The sequence below is a fragment of the Sciurus vulgaris genome (assembly GCF_902686455.1).
Source record: "Sciurus vulgaris genome assembly, chromosome: 11".
NCBI lineage: Eukaryota > Metazoa > Chordata > Mammalia > Rodentia > Sciuridae > Sciurus > Sciurus vulgaris.
In genome coordinates, this window is record NC_136472.1 from 20335784 (window position 1) to 20353415 (window position 17632).

The following is a 17632-nucleotide window of genomic DNA, read 5'->3' on the forward strand; positions in this document are numbered from 1 at the left end:
CCAGGTGACTGACCCAAAAGCAAACTTTGCTGGCACAAAAGCAAACTTAAAGATAATGATAACCCTCCTCTCGGAGGTCAGGGTGACCCACAACTTAAAATGACATGTTTTGTATACAATTTTATATGTTAGCCAATCAAAACGAACACTGTAAAACTGTTTGCCTTTCATTATAAAAAGCCTGCTAAACCAAGGCTCAGTGCCTCTTAGCGTCACCAGTTACTGACTGCCCGGAGGACCAGGCCCGACCTTGCTAATAAATGACTCTTTGTTGCTTGCATTGATCGTGGTCTCTGGTGGTCTTTGTGGGGTCTCGAGCCGCTGGGCACAACACCTCTTGCACGTGCAGCAGGTTCGATCTTCCATATTTAGGGTCGTCATCACTTGGCACGATGAATGGACTACATAACTCTTTTCTTCAACAAGCTCCTCATGGCACTTTTCACCTCTGTGTTTCTCACTGTGTAAATTATAGGATACAACATGGGAGTGAGGATGGCAAAGAACACTGCCACCAACTTGTCCCCTGGGTAGGTGGCCACAGGACGCATGTAGGTGAATATGCAAGGCACAAAAAAGAGAACAACAACTGTGAAGTGGGAGCCACAGGTGGAGAGTGCTTTGCGCTGTCCTTCAGAGACCTGGGATTTCAGGGAGCTCAGGATGACGATGTAGGAGATGAGAAGCATGGAGAAAATGAGCAAGCACATGGCTCCACTGTTGGCTGCCACCACCATTCCAAGCCTGTAGGTGTCTCTGCAGGCCAGTTTCAATAATCGGAAGAGATCCCACAGGAAGTGGTCAATGACATTGGGACCAGAGAAAGGCAGGCTGATCGTTAAGAGAATTTGCACAGTGATGTGCAGGATTCCTCCAATCCAGGTTATGACCACCAGGAGGTGGCAGAGTCCCTGCCTCACGATGGTCATGTAGTGCAGGGGCTTGCTGATGGCCACATAGCGGTCATAGGCCATGACAATGAGGAGGATGATCTCTGAACCTCCCAGGAAGTGCTCCACAAAGAGCTGAGTCAGACAGCCACACACAGTGATAGTCCTCCTCTGGTAGAGCAGGTGGACGATCATTTTAGGGGTGGTGACAGAGGTGTAAGAGGCATCTATGAAGGACAGGTAGGTGAGAAAGAAGTACATAGGAGTGGAAAGCATGGGGCTGAGGGAGATGGTTATGATGATGAACAGATTGGCCAGCACAGTAAAGAGAAAAATCAACAAAAAGATGATGAAGAGCAGTCTCTGCAGGTGTGGATTCTGTGTGAGCCCCAGGAGAACAAATTCAGTCACGTTATTGGGAGGGATGAGGTTATCTTTGCAGGAAGTAACGCCTTCCTGGGGCCTAAATTACCTGCAAAAAAGATAAAGAAAGATAGCCAACTAGTAATAAATGTATTGCAGGCTGAGTGCCATAGTATGGAGATGGGGCAGTCATTGCTACTGCGGAGCATATCCTTGCCCACAGTCCCCCACCCTAGTAACTGCCTCAGTTATTCTTTTTCACTCTCCTCCATGATGCTTTCCTCTCCTCAGTTATATACATGTCACCTGTAGCCTCTGTGGTTTGACAGTTATTGTGTAATTTACTGAGAAAACACTGGGCTATACACACAAGATCTTGATTCCCCTGTTTCCAGCTCCATGTGATCCTGCTAATAATCCCAGTGCCCTCTGCCTTTGAGTCCCCTCTGCATCTGTGAATTCACAAATTATAACTTCGGGATGTATTTTGTAAGCTGTAAAGTGCTGCATACTGATGAAGGCTATTCTCTCTTCCAAAACTCACATTTGAGCCCACTGCTTTACCCATGAAAGGACATGGTCAAGACATATCTACAGTGAGCAGGCAGATAGGAAATATACATAAATCACAGGAGACTTGCCTTCTCTGCACCTACCATAGCAACATGCTGTTCTCGTCTCTTTCCTTGGTGTACTTAGTACAGCATCTGGCACAGTGTCTTCAGCATCAGGTACTTGTGAGGTAATGAATAAATGCACAGTGAATTTCCTCACTTCCTACATTTCCATATGTGAGGATACACAAGCTTCCGTGGCCATAAACCAAGAACTCGAGTATCCTTGTCTTCCCAATCTGCTTCTCCACATCATGTACTTATGAAAAACATAAACTTCTCAAACATAAACTTCAGTTCAGTTTCTGGCATACTTTTTATGTAATGTTATTGGGTAAGTTGACTTTCAGGAGAATTATAATGTTGGATAATTAAAAGTACTCCTTCAAAATTATGCTATACATACAATTTAATATCATTCCTTTCATTAAATTTATATTTCCAATATACTGGAACCATAAAAAGTCTTTTGAATACGATTTCAGTTTACTACAATCTACTGAGCAAAAAGAAAACCTTATTACAAAGTTCTTAAAAAAGAAATTTAATGTGGAGACTAGAAAATGATGGTCAGTTGGATAGATAAGGTACTATGCCTCAACACACACCTATAAATACAAATGCATGATTCATAATAACTGCAAGTAACTATTATACTCACTCCACAAATATTGACTGGATACCTATGATGCATATTAATGTATTTTTGTGGATACAAATTATACAATCATCACTACCAAAATCCTTTAGTGATCCCTCTCCTTGTTTTTTCACTACACAGCAGCAACTCATCCTTTCATGAGCTGGATGATCTCCTCTACTTCTCCATGTTTCTGCAATGCACAGTCTCATGTCTTCGTCTTTCCACAGCATCCATCATGCATAACTCGTGGTTAAAGAATATTTCACAGTGAACAGTATGGGGAAAAATCATCCCGATTTGGAGACATAAATTCTCAAATAAAATGAACAGAAAAAAAAAAACCCATAAATATAACCAAATGTGTTCTGAGAAAAGCAAACATTTCTTTCCCTTTCAAAGTTAAGCAGATAAAGTGCTTTCTTTCTGCATTTTAAAAAATCATGTACATAAATGAAAAGGAAATCGAGCACTTTCATTGTATTCCACTATTCTGAGGTCTGGTAGATATGAAAGAGTATGGTGTACATAAAATGAGAAACAATCAATAATAAAAGTGAGAAATAACTCTGCAGAAATATAAATCATTTTTTTTTCTCTTTGACTTCACAATAACCTTTCTGGAAATAAACCATATGGGGAAATATTTTTAGAAGTGGAGAATTCTTAGGTAAAACACATTCAGCACAATTACAAAAACCATGGAAGATTGGAAACTGTGCAGGTCCAACGTTAGATAAGTTTATGAGTATAATATAGTGCATTCCATAATGGGTAGTTGTTAACAGAGATATTTAAAATTTGTATAATTTCATAATTTGTATGTTGTAATAATGGATAAAATTTAGAATGCAAATTTTAATTTCTACTATAATTCTTATTAATTTAAATATTTGTATCTAAAAGGAAAAAGAGACCCAAAATATTTTTTACTTCTAAATTGGTGGGATTATAGTTGATTCAATCTTTTTTTTTTTTTTTTTTGGTGGTGCTGGGGATTGAACTGAGGGTCTTGTACATGCAAGGCAAGCACTCTCCCAACTGAGCCATATCCCCAGTCCCTCAATCTTTCTTGGTGAATGACATGCCAAAGAAGAGATTAAAAACTCAGCTTGGTGGAGATGAGAGGTTGTTATATGATTTTTAAGGTGCATTAAATCCTGTGAATCTGTAATTACATGATTTCTCACCTATCACCTATGATTTTGTCTGACATAGCTTCATGGCCAGGGCCCCAAACAGGTGCTAGTTCACCAAGAGCTAAAGTGAGGGTAAAAAGGTCATGTAGCTCAGCCATAGTGAGCCCTTGTTGATTGATAAGTGCACCTCTGGATGGTGCCTTTCTCTGGAGCCTTAGCAAGAGCTGCCAAGTATCCTGTTTGTAGACATTTTCTGTGACCTATCTTAGCTGTGGCTAATTAAACCTCAGGGGTGTTTCACTGCCATTAACAGAGCTTGCCAAAACCCAATTATTTCACCTTAACTGAACATTAGAGGACTTTCACAGCACTCAAGTTTAATTGTTAACTTTTTCCTTAAATCCACCCGAAGTCAAATCCCTCTGTCAAGAAAAAACACAGAAAAATGAATCTGCCATTACAGAATTTGGATATTTGATAATACAGGAACTTAGTATATTAGTATTGAATTTGAATATTTGCTGTGCTATAAATTGAACATTTGAGTAGGTAACTCTGATGTCTTAAATTTTATTATAATATTATCTTTATCAACTAATGTTTCTTTGTTAGACTTTTTGTCTTTTCAGTGCTGGGAATGGAACCCCAGCTTTGAACATGCTAGACAAGGGCTCTACTGCTGAGCTACACTCCCAGACCTGTGACCCATGTCATAAGAACAGCACTTCACAGCAGGTACAATTCATAGTAGTTCTTCAAAGCAGTCATTTCTCACGCCAACTGTGGAACTAGATTAATGTTATAATGAAAATAATTTCATTCCAAAATTACATTTAGACTTATAAAATACATTTTTTCAACCATTTAAATTTAATCTAATTAAATCCCTCTGGAATGGACAAAAAGCATGCTGCCTAATAGCATGGAAAACTAAGTCAGGGAATCAAAACATCACCTCTCAAGGTAACACAAAGGTATTGGGCCAGAGTCTTTATTTTTAGATTGGTTTGCTTTGTAACTAATGTGTGATAACACTTTTATGCTGCCACCAGTTGTGAGCCAGTAATATTCAAAATTATTTTTAAGAACAAACTGAATTAAATTAAAAGCAGGAATATTCCTATCTAGAACTATATTCACTCATTCATGTTCAAATATATTTTCTAAAATAAGAAAAATAAATTGTACATACCTCTGAATTGGCACAAATGTCATCACTGTGAGCAGCGTGTATCAGGGTAGAAAAACAGTTTCAGAAAACTGAAACCAAATGATCAAGCCTAGTTTGACCAGATATTTGAATTATTATAGTGCTATTACATTTGTGATAGAAGGTGACAAAGAAATTTGAATGAGGGATTGGAACTGTGCAAATAACTATAATGAATATGCATTTTGCTAAAGTTTCATTTGTGAAAAGTTCTTCAATTTTTCCTTCAGTTCTGGAATAAAAGCACAATCTCAGAATGGAGAAGGAGCACATATTAAGTTTATCATGCCCAATCTAATAAAGATTAAAACCCATTATTCACAGCCCATTCATCATTCATCCATCCTCTACTGAAAAGACTGATGTGTAGAGAATATTTTGGATTGCCCACTGCTGTCTAGTTGAGCTCCCCAGAGCATAGAATTCTGTGAACTGGAGATAGGCAGAGTCAATGGAGTTAGGTCCAGATCAGTGAGCATCGTACAAGAAGGGAACTTTTTAATAGAGGATTTCCTAGAGCTATAAGGGAAAGTCTGATTCCAGAAGAAAATCCAAGGAGTGAGTACACAAAACTCTGAAGGGACAGCACCACAGGTATTTAAAACATAATGCAAACCAGAAAGAAAAATTGAAGAAATTAAGTATGGATCAGATGGCAGTCAGTAGGAAGGCAGTCATCATGTTAGCATGACATTTGACAGGTTCATGACAACAAAAACCACATACCCACCTACCTGGAAGCCTTACAGACATTTTCATGACCTTTCATAGGCAGAGGAACACTCCTCAGGGCAACAAAACACCACATGCAGGGCTCATATTGCCTTAGTCCAATTCAAAACCCCTTTTGTCCCAAGAAGACACTCCTATACTGCTCACAAAAATGAAAAAGTTTATAAACATGGCCAATCATTCATCTATCATATATAATCTCTCAAAAACCTTCCATCCACTTTGACTTTTCTAATAAAGTAGAATAAACCAATAATTAAGGTAATAAACATATCAACATGGACAGAATCACTTATACACCTTCTAAATTTCCTAAGTAACCTGCTTGGAGAAATAGTATGAGCTATTTAAGGTCATGGAATGAGATGATGACTCAGTGAGAGGTAGACCCAAGCTTCCTGGTGCTGAAGCCTGCGTTCTTATTCTCCAGGAAGTTTTTGCAATCAATATATGCTTGCTAAATATTGTTACATAACAGTCCACTGATTCCTTAAACAAAACATGTGGTAGCTGTGAAGTGGGAGACTGACTCTATCCAAAGTGGCAGCTAAGACACATCTATAAGCATGACATTTGTACTTCTACTGTGGTCACAGACTGCAGTTTTTAAAAGACCTGAAAGTTATTCCCAACAAAGACTTTTAAGTAAGCTGAGCTAGTTAGCTGAGAAGTATTTTCTTTGGTCAACTGTAGAGTTTTTTATTTTTTTATTTTTTTCTGTATGATTATAAGCCATCTCCTAAAGTAGTTGTCAAAAAGGATTCCAGATTCAAGGAACTAAATATAAAAACAACTTTTTAACAGTGGAATAGTTGTGTGGTGTGCTTTTGAAAAAAATCAGAATTTTGTTACCACTGATGATTTTTAACCTAATAAATTGGCACTTCTTATGACATATGATAAAAATATTTTTATGCCAAATTTTAATTAAACACTAGCCCAAGGGAATTCTATATATGGAAAATACCACAGGATATGTATTAAGAATATTTGGAATTGAGGTGAATGTATGTGTTGTATGATTTAGTTATTTAACTTTTCTGATCCTTTTTCTCTGTAATATAGAACAATAGATTTCAATTTTATAAGTTCATTGTGACCATGTGAGGACATTTAAAAATTTTCACATAGGTTTACAAAAAACTCATTTTTATAATCACGGTCAATATTTACTCAGTGCAACCAGAAATGAAATATAAATTTAAAACCAGACATATCAAGGTATTCCAAGGTATAATCCTGTGTCCTTGTTTCACAACGTCTTAAATGCCAGTAAGCAGTACAGCTTTCTCAAACCAATTGATTATATATTCAGCAAGTTGTGCAGATCCGAATTTATAATGGAAAAATTTTCAAGTCATTACAAGTCAAGAGAGGCTCTAATGCAAACACTTTCCTTTTTCTAATGCCCTTTGATATATTTGAAAGAACATTGATTTTGGACCTAAAAGAATGCAGATCTGAACACTAGGTCTGTTTCTGACATTGAATTATTTAATGAAACTTCTTGAACTGCATTTTTCTCCATCTATAAAACATGAATAATGATGATAACATTTACTTTGTGAAAGTGTTTTGACAGTAAATCCACAGGTGTGATAAAGGCTTTGAAGTACAGCAATTTTCATGTATTCATTCCATGGTAAACCATGTTCATAGTTTAAATTACAAAAATAAGTCATAAATTTTAAATTAAAAGTCATCCTTAGTGGTATGAAGAAATTTCACATCATCCCATTCTGGTGGGACATGAATCATCCTCTTTGTCCAGCATATTCACATCTATTATGCACTACCCACCCCGTAGTCATTTTGTACGTGTCTAGGTTATCAGACAGACTGTTATGGTAGGTATCATAGTTCTTATATTCAAACACTTATCTCACTAATAATCTCAAAGTACAAAATTTCATTACATATTATAATTGTTTTATTTTGTTATCAGTTGTTAACCTGGGGCTGAACTTATAAAAAGAAGTTTATCATCAATATATGTGTATAAGAAAAAACATACTATATTTATAGCGTTTAGTAATACCCCTGGTTTTAGTCATCCAATCCAGGTGTTAGAATGTATCCCCCATGAATGATAAGATGGATTACTGTGATAAAATATAAAATTGCAAAGGTCATGACAGAGATAAAATATCCGTGTTGGATCATTTATTGTCTGGAATCGCAATCCTGTTAAGTAACATTTTAATGGCATTTTTTACCTCTGCGTTCCTCACTGTGTAGATAACAGGATTTAACATGGGAGTGACAAGGGTGTAAAATACAGTTACTGCTTTATCCATGGGAAATGTAGCTACTGGTCGCATGTACATAAAAATACACGGCACAAAGAAGAAGACAACAACTGTGATGTGGGAGCCACAGGTAGAGAGGGCCTTCTTTCTCCCCACAGAGCTGTGAGTCCTTAAGGAGCACAGGATGACCACATAGGACACCAGCAACATCACAAAGGTGATCATGGCAATCACCCCTCCATTGGCAGCCACCAAGAGACCAAGGAGGAAAGTGTCCATGCAGGCAAGCTGTATCAGGGGGAAAATGTCACACATGAAGTGATCCAGTGTGTTGGGGCCACAGAATGGCAGCCAGAAAGTAACTAGAATCTGCCCAAAAGAGTGGAGAAAACCCACCACCCAGCACAGGCCCACCAGCAGGCAGCACATGCGATGGCTCATCAAGGTCACGTAGTGCAGAGGTCTACAGATGGCCACATAGCGGTCATAGGCCATGACCACAAGAAGGACGATCTCTGAACCTCCTAAGAAATGTTCAAGAAAAAGCTGCATCATGCAGCCATTGAATGAGATAGCTTTGGTCTCAGAAAACAAATTGGCTAGAATTTTAGGAATTATGGAAGAGGAATAGCATGCATCTAACAAAGACAGGAAAGCCAGGAAGAAATACATGGGGGAGTGTAAAGTCTGGCTGCAGAGGACAGTAACCACAATGAGCAGGTTTCCTGTGACCGTGACAATGTAGGTGATAAGTAACACCAGGAATAGAATCTTCTGCATCTGGGGGTTCTGTGTCAGTCCCAGCAGGATAAATTCAGTAACATTCATTCTGTTTCTTTCTTTACTGTGTTGGTGATGAATTCAGAAGTTGTGGATTAACCTGTGAAAACAATATTCTTAAATAGCAAATATGATGAGCAATATATCGAATTTTCATCTTAAGAATATAAGGTATTTTCTTCCATGTATGCTGGAAAAGAAGAAACAAACCACTTTTTTGATTTTGTAAAATAAGCTAATATTAAGCCTCTGCAGGTGTCTAATTCAGCTTCTTATAACAAGGATGCTGAAACCCCCTTTACAACAGCATCTGACAGGTGGTCACTAGACCTTTGCTGGAGGACATTTAGGCATAGGGATCCTACCTGGTAATAAACCCAATTTCTTCTCAGTCAGTTCAAAATGTTAGAAGAGTTTTTAAAAACCTCTTGTTATAATTCTGTACACTTGACACTCCAGTTAATCCAGCCCCTTCTATTTAGAAACTCTTAAATAAACTACAGAGAAACAAGGCTGTTTATAACTTGTTTTATTTTTTATTGCAATATTTGGTTCAATGTCTGACTCAAAGAAGTATTCAGTAAATATTGATCAAATGAAGAAATAAGTTGAAGGACTCTACTTATTTCTTCTGTCTTATTTTTTCCCTGCTGACTCCAAACAGGAGAGCTCATGATCCTATGCTCCTTTCATCAATCCAGATCTCCTCTCATTCTTCTCCACCTTGGGTGGCTGTGTTCCACATCCAGTTTCAACAGTGACCTTACTTCTGGCCAACATGTAGAGTCAGCTGAAGGCTAAAGGCCAGGTGGAAAGGGAAGGACACCAAGGGATCTGTTTGCCTGTCTCCCTTCCATGGTTTGAATGATGGGTTACTTTCACCAAGACAGCAGCACTTTCGGGGGGCAGATGTTATGACATCTCCAGTTTGGGGTGCCCATAGTTGCCTTCATCTAGCTCTCTCAGGATTGGTTGTGGTAATGGTTGCCTATTATTACTACCCTATTCCTTATCCCTGATTAGTTTCTTTTAATTTTTGGTGTTTGTTCTGATTAGTTATGGATGGATTTGAAGACTATCATGCTAAGCGAAATAAGTCAAAAACCAAAGGCTGAACTTTTTCTCTGACATGTGGATGCTAACACACAATAGGGGTGCAGGGCACTAGGGAAGAACAGAGTTACTTTACATTAGGTAGAAGGGAGTGAAGGGAGGGGAAGGGATATGGGGGTAGGAAGGATAGTAGAGTGAAACTGACATTATTACCTCATGTGCTTATATGACTGCGTGACCAATGTGATCCCACAATATGCATAATCAGAAAAATAAGACATTATACTCCATTTATGTGTGATTTTTTAAAATGCATTCTATTGTCATGTATAAATCTAGGAATCGTAGTGATAAATAATCTTGATTAAACATTTTAATGTTCCACTTGATTATTATACTTTGTTTTATGGACTACAATGGATGCAAAAACTTTATATTTTTTGTTTTCAGAAGAATGAGAAAATGATTTTGCTTTCCTGAAAATGTGTTTTATTCATGAGTCATTTATACTTCTTTTATGGCATGGCTGAAAATTAAATTTACCTTTTGTCAGGAAAGACTTTGAAGGACAACATTCAGACTTTCTGGTGAAAGACAAAATGTAACATAATTTATGTGCACTCCAAAGTGCTCTTTAGGCCATGGAGTTTAGGATTCCATGGAGTTTTTAATCTTTCACTGCCCGAAGCTATTTTACAAATCCTTTAAGTTTTACAGAACTGCTAATGATCCAAGTAATTCTTGTTGAAATAAATACAAATGCTGTCTGATGGAAGTTCAAGTTATTTTCCTGAGTATTGCGCATAAAGCATTTTCATTTATCTCTGAATTCATTACAAATCCCTGATTAAACAATGTGTGATATATTGCATCTTTTTACACTAATGATAATAATTTTCTAGTTCCATCACTAATGAGCAAAATAAAGTCTTCGTCATGTGTTCGCTTTACATTTTTATCAGAGTCATGACTCTGCTGCTTTTTAAAAATTCTTTTTCTTTAGGTATTAAAATTACTTATGAAAGTTCAATGACAGGTTTTTAAATCCTTATATTCTTATTCTGTGTATTTCACTATGAATTCTTCTGTTTTACTATATTTGGGATATTTTCATTTAATGTCAAATGGACATAAAAATGCTATTAAAGAACATTTTTTTGAATCTCCCAACTTCACCCCCAACCCCAGAGAGGCGTGTGTATGTGGAGGGGAAGGACTGACTCAGTGCAATATGTTTTCAGGTCTGTTTAATAATTCCATTTTATGGTCATTTCCAAAATTTTTAACTATCTATTGTGTGTCTCATAGAAATGTAGCAGTGAAAAATAGAAATGCACTCTATTTTTATGTCCTGGTAGAGAGAGAAAGAGAGAGGATGACAAATGAAGACAGGGAATGATAGAGTATGTCAGACTATAACACCTGCTATCAGAAAAAGAAAGCAGAATAAATGAATCTTGGAGTCTGAGAAGAAGAGCCATTTCCAGAGGAGGCTTCATGGAAAAGGAATACATAACCAGACTGGAAGGATGTAAGGAAAGAGCCACGAAGGTATCTAGACAATGGCTCCCTACAGAAGCATCAGCAAGGGCAATTCCTCAAGGAGGGGTCAGGCTCAGTATCTGTGACCCAGGGGCCATGGGGATGGGGGCTGAGGGCAGCTCTCCCAAGGTTTTGTAGGTTATTGTAAGGAGCATGGCTTTCAGTGACAAGCAGAGCAGTGGGTGGTTTTGCTCCACGTGATGTGACTTAGATGTCAGTGGGATCCTCTGACCACTGAATGAAGAATGCAGGGAGGCTAGGTAGGATTCAGCTGAATGACTGGGATCTGGACCAGGATGGAAAAGGGTGAATACTAAGCTGGAAAAGTTGGAAAGAGTTGTAATATGAAACTAGATCTAGTAGAATGTTCTTGACATGGGAAGTCAAAAGGAAAAAGAGTGTAAACTTCACTCCGGTTATTCACCATATCCCCTAAATAAAACAAGGCCATTTATTGAGAAATTTCATGTGCAGAAGCCACAACTCACAGAGCCAACATGCATGAGGGCTTATCAAGTTCCTGACTCGTTCAATTCTTACCTCCACATTGAGTCAGATGCCATTTTATCCTGATTTAAAATGTGAAATAGTCTTAGAGACAGAATGGAAGTTGCTCCCTTTGCTTAACAGGCTGTAGTCCAAACCTGACATTGAAATAAATGGTTAAAGTCATTCTGTGAAATCCCTCAAATCCTTAAATATTTTCTGTAAAGTGAAGCTAATGGGAGTAACCTTAATTAATGGGAGATTAGCTCACTTACTGGCACAAAGTAGGCAAGTGCCAACATCAGCTATTTTATTTTGTATTGCACTTTTTAGAAGCATAGGATATCACAACTTACTATGAAAATGGATGACCTGTGGCCACGACTTTTAAAATTACAGTGTTATTTTTATGAGGTACATTGATATATGTTACCCAAAACAATGAATTATCTCGAAGAGTACCTCACTTGTTTATCATTTTTCTGCGTGGCTTTGACCACCCAACATGGATCATGAATTTTTCCTTCTTAATCAAAATGAATGTTAGTAAGCTATTTAACACACACACATACACAAACTTTGACATGATTACATTTTTAAAATGAGTGTCAAATATAATTTATGCAATAACATATTTACTTTACAAAAGTCGATGTTCACTGACAATCTTCCCTTTAAACCCATCTTTTCTATTTTACTATTCAGCAACCTCCCTCCACAACAAAACAGAAACAAAAGCAAAACAAAACAAACAAAAAATTAATTTCTACTCATTCACGGCTCTCCATCAACTTGAAATGCTTTGAGGGTTTTTTTAATGCAATAAAGTAAAACAGGTAAAATAGAGAATACTGTTCTTTCTGCCTAATCTTTTAATTATCTACTATGTGTCTCATAGAAATACAGCAGTGAAAAATATAAATACACTCTATTTTTATGACCTGATAGAGGGAAACAAGTGTTTCTCTCTTCAAAAGCAAGTGATTTATTTCTCAGGTAAAGAAAATAATAATCTGGAAACAATGAAGCTACAATCATTTTCTATGTTTTATCAAGTAAAACTATCTCAACTCTGGGGGAGAAAGAAGTCCATGGATTTGACTGCTTTCAACAGTGATGCCAGAAGCAACATCTTCATCAGCTGTGATGTTTTCACTAACTTCCTCACACAGCAACACACTGACAACCAAGAGGAGCTTTCCAAGCAACCATCTCTTATTAGGAAACAAACTACATATTATGTCAAGAAGGAAAAGCTCTAATCATTCAATTTGTACAAATGCTATGTTGTTCTAGTGAGTTCTTAAAAAGTCATTCTCTTTTGCCTTATGGAAATAAAAAGAATTTCTTCAAGAATTTTTCCTTAATACAAATACAATCTTTCATATTTTATTAAAATTTGTCCTTTTTTGGAAAAGAAAGATTCAATTATATAAAATTATACATTGCAAAAACAGAAAATAAATACATTAAAACAGTCCTGCTATGTTATAGTTTGCTAAAAATCTGAGACATTTTAATATTTTTTATTTGTCTTATTTAATATTCTTCTGTAGTACAACATGTTATTCTTATTTTAGGAAAGATGATTTTAAAGAAATTTTAACATACTTCTGAATGATTTTTTTTTCTATAGTTATTTCTCATCTTCTCTTTACCCTCCTTTCTTGTGGCCTCATAAATACAACAAGTTCTGAGAAATTTAAGAAATGAGGAAATTTTGCTTACTTCCCTGGCAAGTTATGTGAATAATTTGGAGAGGTATAAAATCCTGTGTCAAGGTTAAGCATGATCATTGTATATGGTAATCAAAATGAATACTACTTGGCTGCTTCATTTATGCAAGCACTGTGCAAAGCACTTAACATGAATTGTTTTATTTAGTATGTTTTTAAAAGAGCTATTTGTGGCAGGATGTTTACTCCTTCTACTTCACAGATAGGAAAATTGGGACTTGGAGGGGGCAAGCCTGTGCTCAGGGCACGGAGTTATCGAGGAGCAGATCTGAAGGCAGAGTTCAGGTCTGCCTGGCCTCAAGCCCTCACTTTGACTTGGTCCCATAATATTTCCCAAGTAACAACTTACCTGAATAGCATTATCCTTCTTCAACATCGCCTTTCACAACAGCTTTAAGAAGACTGTTTCTTAATCAAACTGATGGAAGCATTAAAAACTGAGTTTAAAAACCTCTGGGAATTTAAAATACGTCAATTTCTCAGATTCTTTGTGAATTTCTCATGTACACTCTCAGGAGAATTTAGAATCACCAACTCATTTACTTTTTTTTCTAAGTCAGTTAATAGCAAATTATTTGTCTGTCCGACGTTCACTATTAAAAGAAAATTTATACAGGTTATAGATTATTTTTAAGCCACTTTCATATAAATTACAAGACAACTTTGAAATGAAATACATTATTTCTAATTGATAGAAAAGCTATGGCTTAGAATAATTTATTATCTCAGGATTCTGTAACTAATAAATCATAGACCTGCACTTTAATTTCTTCTCTTTTATTTGCACTATGCTGTCTGCCTGATTTAAAACATCTCTAAAATGTAAAATCTCTGGAAATTGCTGGACTTGGCTTCATCTTAAACAAATAATGCTAGGCTTCATATTATATCATAGCAAGAGTTTTATGAGAATTCAAGTCCATAAAGATCAGACTTTGACCTATAAATTAACAATAAAATATTATTGAGGTCAGATTATAACCTATAGATATGTAAACAAATAATAATATTAAAATTTCAATGTGTTTGGAGATAATACACAGTTGTTTATTTTCATTTTGTATAAGACAAAACCAAGACCGAAGAAGAAAAGAACAATCCCCAAATTGGGCATTAACATGGTGGTACATTAGAACTTCAAATCTGGTGTCCTGAACCTCGTGATTGGTGATCCCCTCAGCACAGTACATGACCTTAAGACCTGAGGACTAACCTTGCTACTGCCACACCCCAAAATTCAACATGGGGAACAGTCCACTCAGTGACCCGTGATTTAAGCAACACCACCCTCCAGCACCAGTGACCATGCTGTGCACAGTACATGTCTCACAGGGTCTCAAACTGGTCCACGCAGTGACCCCACCACTAGCAAAGATGCATAACTGCCTTTACAGACACCTAAAGTCTATCCCACTAAAGCACTTACAGATACTACAAATGTTGATTAATGCTGAAAAACATCACACAAAGATTACAATACTGCAATCATATTGTCAAAGCAAAAGGACAGAATAGGAAAAATCATTTCACTATGGAAGATACTCCATAAAATTGGAAACATTATTATTATACTAGATGAACAGATATCAATGTAGGGACAAAGAAATATTTAAAAACATGACACGTATAGAGGAAAATAATCTCAAGTAACTGATATTGAAAAAAGGGAAATATGAAACTCCTGAAAAGGAATTAAAATATTTTAAGTGAACTTAATATGATTCAAAAGAGTAGAGCTAATCAGCTCAATGAAATGAGGAAAGCAACTCACGATCCATATTAGAAATTAAAAAAATAAGCCACAGGTATAATTACAAAGAACCAAGCAAATCATGGAAATGAAGAGCTCAGTGAATAAAATAAAAAATACAATTGAGAGTTTCATTAGTGGACCGAATGAAGCCAAAGAATTTTGCAACTTGAAGAGATGTCCTTTGAAATAACTTAGCAAGATAAAATTTGAAAAGAAGGAAAAAGGAAAATTAACAAAGAAAGAATATAAGATATATGGAATTTTACTAAGGAAACACATATTTAATTATTGGATCACTGAATGAAGAATGCAGGGAGACAGATGGGAAAAATCCTAGGAACCCTATTTGATCAAATAATAGTGAAAATATCTTAAGTCTTGGGACAGATACAATCATCTAGATTCAGAAAATTCAGAGGTGCCAAATGGACTCAACATAAAAAGGTCCTCTTTCAGGTACATTGTAGTCACATTGTCATATGTCAAAAACAAAGAAAGAATTTGAAAAGCAGCAAGAGAAAAGTACTGAGTCACATAAAAAGGGAATTACATTACACAAACAGTAAATTTCATTGATCAAATCCACAGGCCATAAGAGAATAAGATGATATATTTAAAGTGCCAAAAGAAAGCAAAGCAAGTGTAGAATACCATTCACAGAAAAATATCCCTCAGGAATAACATGGAATTAAGACTTTCCTAGGGAAGAAAAGTTTGAGGAAATCCATCACTATTAGACTGCCTTCAAATTCTTCAGAGGGTACTACGTTTGAAAGCAAAAGGGTAATAACTACCATTTAATCATTAAAATAAACAAAATTATAAAACTCACTTCCAGGCAGATTCACAAATAAGAAAAAGAAATGAATCAAATTTAATCACTACAGAAACCCAATAAACCATAAAGACAATAAGAAAGTAGGGGAACAAAATTATGTAAAATAAAAAGAAAAAATAGTAAGATGATAAGATAGCATATTATCTATTAATAACAATCCTAAATGTAAATAGATTGATTTCCTCTAATAAAAGATATAGCTTCACTAAATAGAAAAAAAAAAAAAAAAGAACCAACTATAGGCACTCCTGATGAATTACCTGAAAAATCAAGAAAAAAATTCTTACTTCCAGCATAATAGGTTTCTCAAACAAAACAAGACTACCAAATGCATGCTATGAGATCAGAAGTGATTTCATTAACAATAGCTACACAAATCAAATAAATATCTAGGAATAAAGTTAATAAAGAAGTTGAAAAAATCTGTACAAGTGAAAACTTTAAAATATTGACTGAATAAATTGAAGAGGATTTTCAAAAATATGGAAAGACATCTGATGTTCATACATTGGAAGAATTAATATTGCTAAAATATTAATACTATACAAAGGGAACTACAAATTTCAGATTGTACTGAAGATTTTCATCTAAGCATTAGGAAAAGAAAAATAAATAAAACTTAAACTTTGGTAAAGCTTTTATGAATATGATACTATTTGGAAATTACTTATTCAAGAAGAAACTGAAGCATGCTAAAAAAGAACAATGAAAAATTAAGGCAGCAGTGCTTGTTTGACTTAAAATATAAAGCTACTTCTCATTTATAGCCTCTTCACATAAGACAACATGCTAAAATTAAGAAAGATTGATTCCTGAAGAGATCAAATCCAGAGCTCTTGGGAATCATGCCCTTTAGGCCTCTGAGTCACCAAAAGCAAAGTTCCATCACGTTGAAGTTGGCATGCTTGAGAGAGCACATGGAAATCACATTAAAAAAAAAAAAGAAAAGAAAAAAAAGAGAGAGAGAGATAACCAAGGAGAGTACCAGTTATTTGAGGCCCCATTGTTCAAGATATACATGTAAGTTCCTTTTAAATAACCAGCACCTACCTATTTCTGACTCAATATGCTGAGCTTTCTGTAGCCAGAGTGCCCAGCTAAGGTGCTCACAAATTCCTGACCCATAGATGTCATCTGGTAGAGTAATAGGGTGATTGTTGGTATTATAGGCCACATTCAAATATTGTGGTGATTTATACACAGAAATAGTAAATGAAATTTTACAGCAATGTAGGTACTATTGTATTGGCTCACAAAGAAAAACTAGATGAACAAAACAGAAAAAATAAGAATGAGAAGACTTGACTTACAGATTTTTATGTATGGAAAGGTGACATTTCAGGGTAGTGGGAAACTGATTATTCAGTAAAATTGCTGGAAAAATTAAATGCTTTTATAAGAAAGCAAAGTGTATTTCCATCTCATACTTTATTGGAAAATTCAAATGCTACAAGAATTAAATTTGGAAAACAAAACTTTAAATTTTTAGAGAAAGTTAACACTATACACAACCATGGCAAGGAAGAACTTCAAGAAGCAGACATGAGGGCTTTCTTCTGAGTCCAGCTTCTTCATCTCTGTTCCATGCACAGCTTGGATCCTAGAAC

General features: G+C 35.9%; 2 protein-coding genes across 2 annotated transcripts; both read right to left on the minus strand.

The window, feature by feature from the left end:
- Positions 1-401: 401 nt before the first annotated feature.
- On the minus strand, positions 402-3804 carry LOC306639733 (olfactory receptor 4C3D-like; the record flags this gene model as incomplete). The annotated part of the gene is made up of 2 exons (XM_079103498.1): positions 402-1353; positions 3698-3804. 2 exons carry the CDS (start codon positions 3802-3804, stop codon positions 402-404), a joined length of 1059 nt encoding a protein of 352 aa, XP_078959624.1.
- Positions 3805-7747: 3943 nt separating this feature from the next.
- On the minus strand, positions 7748-8671 carry LOC306639248 (olfactory receptor 4C46-like; the record flags this gene model as incomplete). The annotated part of the gene is made up of 1 exon (XM_079102643.1): positions 7748-8671. The coding sequence occupies exon 1, from the start codon at positions 8663-8665 to the stop codon at positions 7748-7750; it is 918 nt and encodes a 305-aa protein (XP_078958769.1). The 5' UTR covers positions 8666-8671.
- Between the last annotated feature and the right edge of the window lie 8961 nt (positions 8672-17632).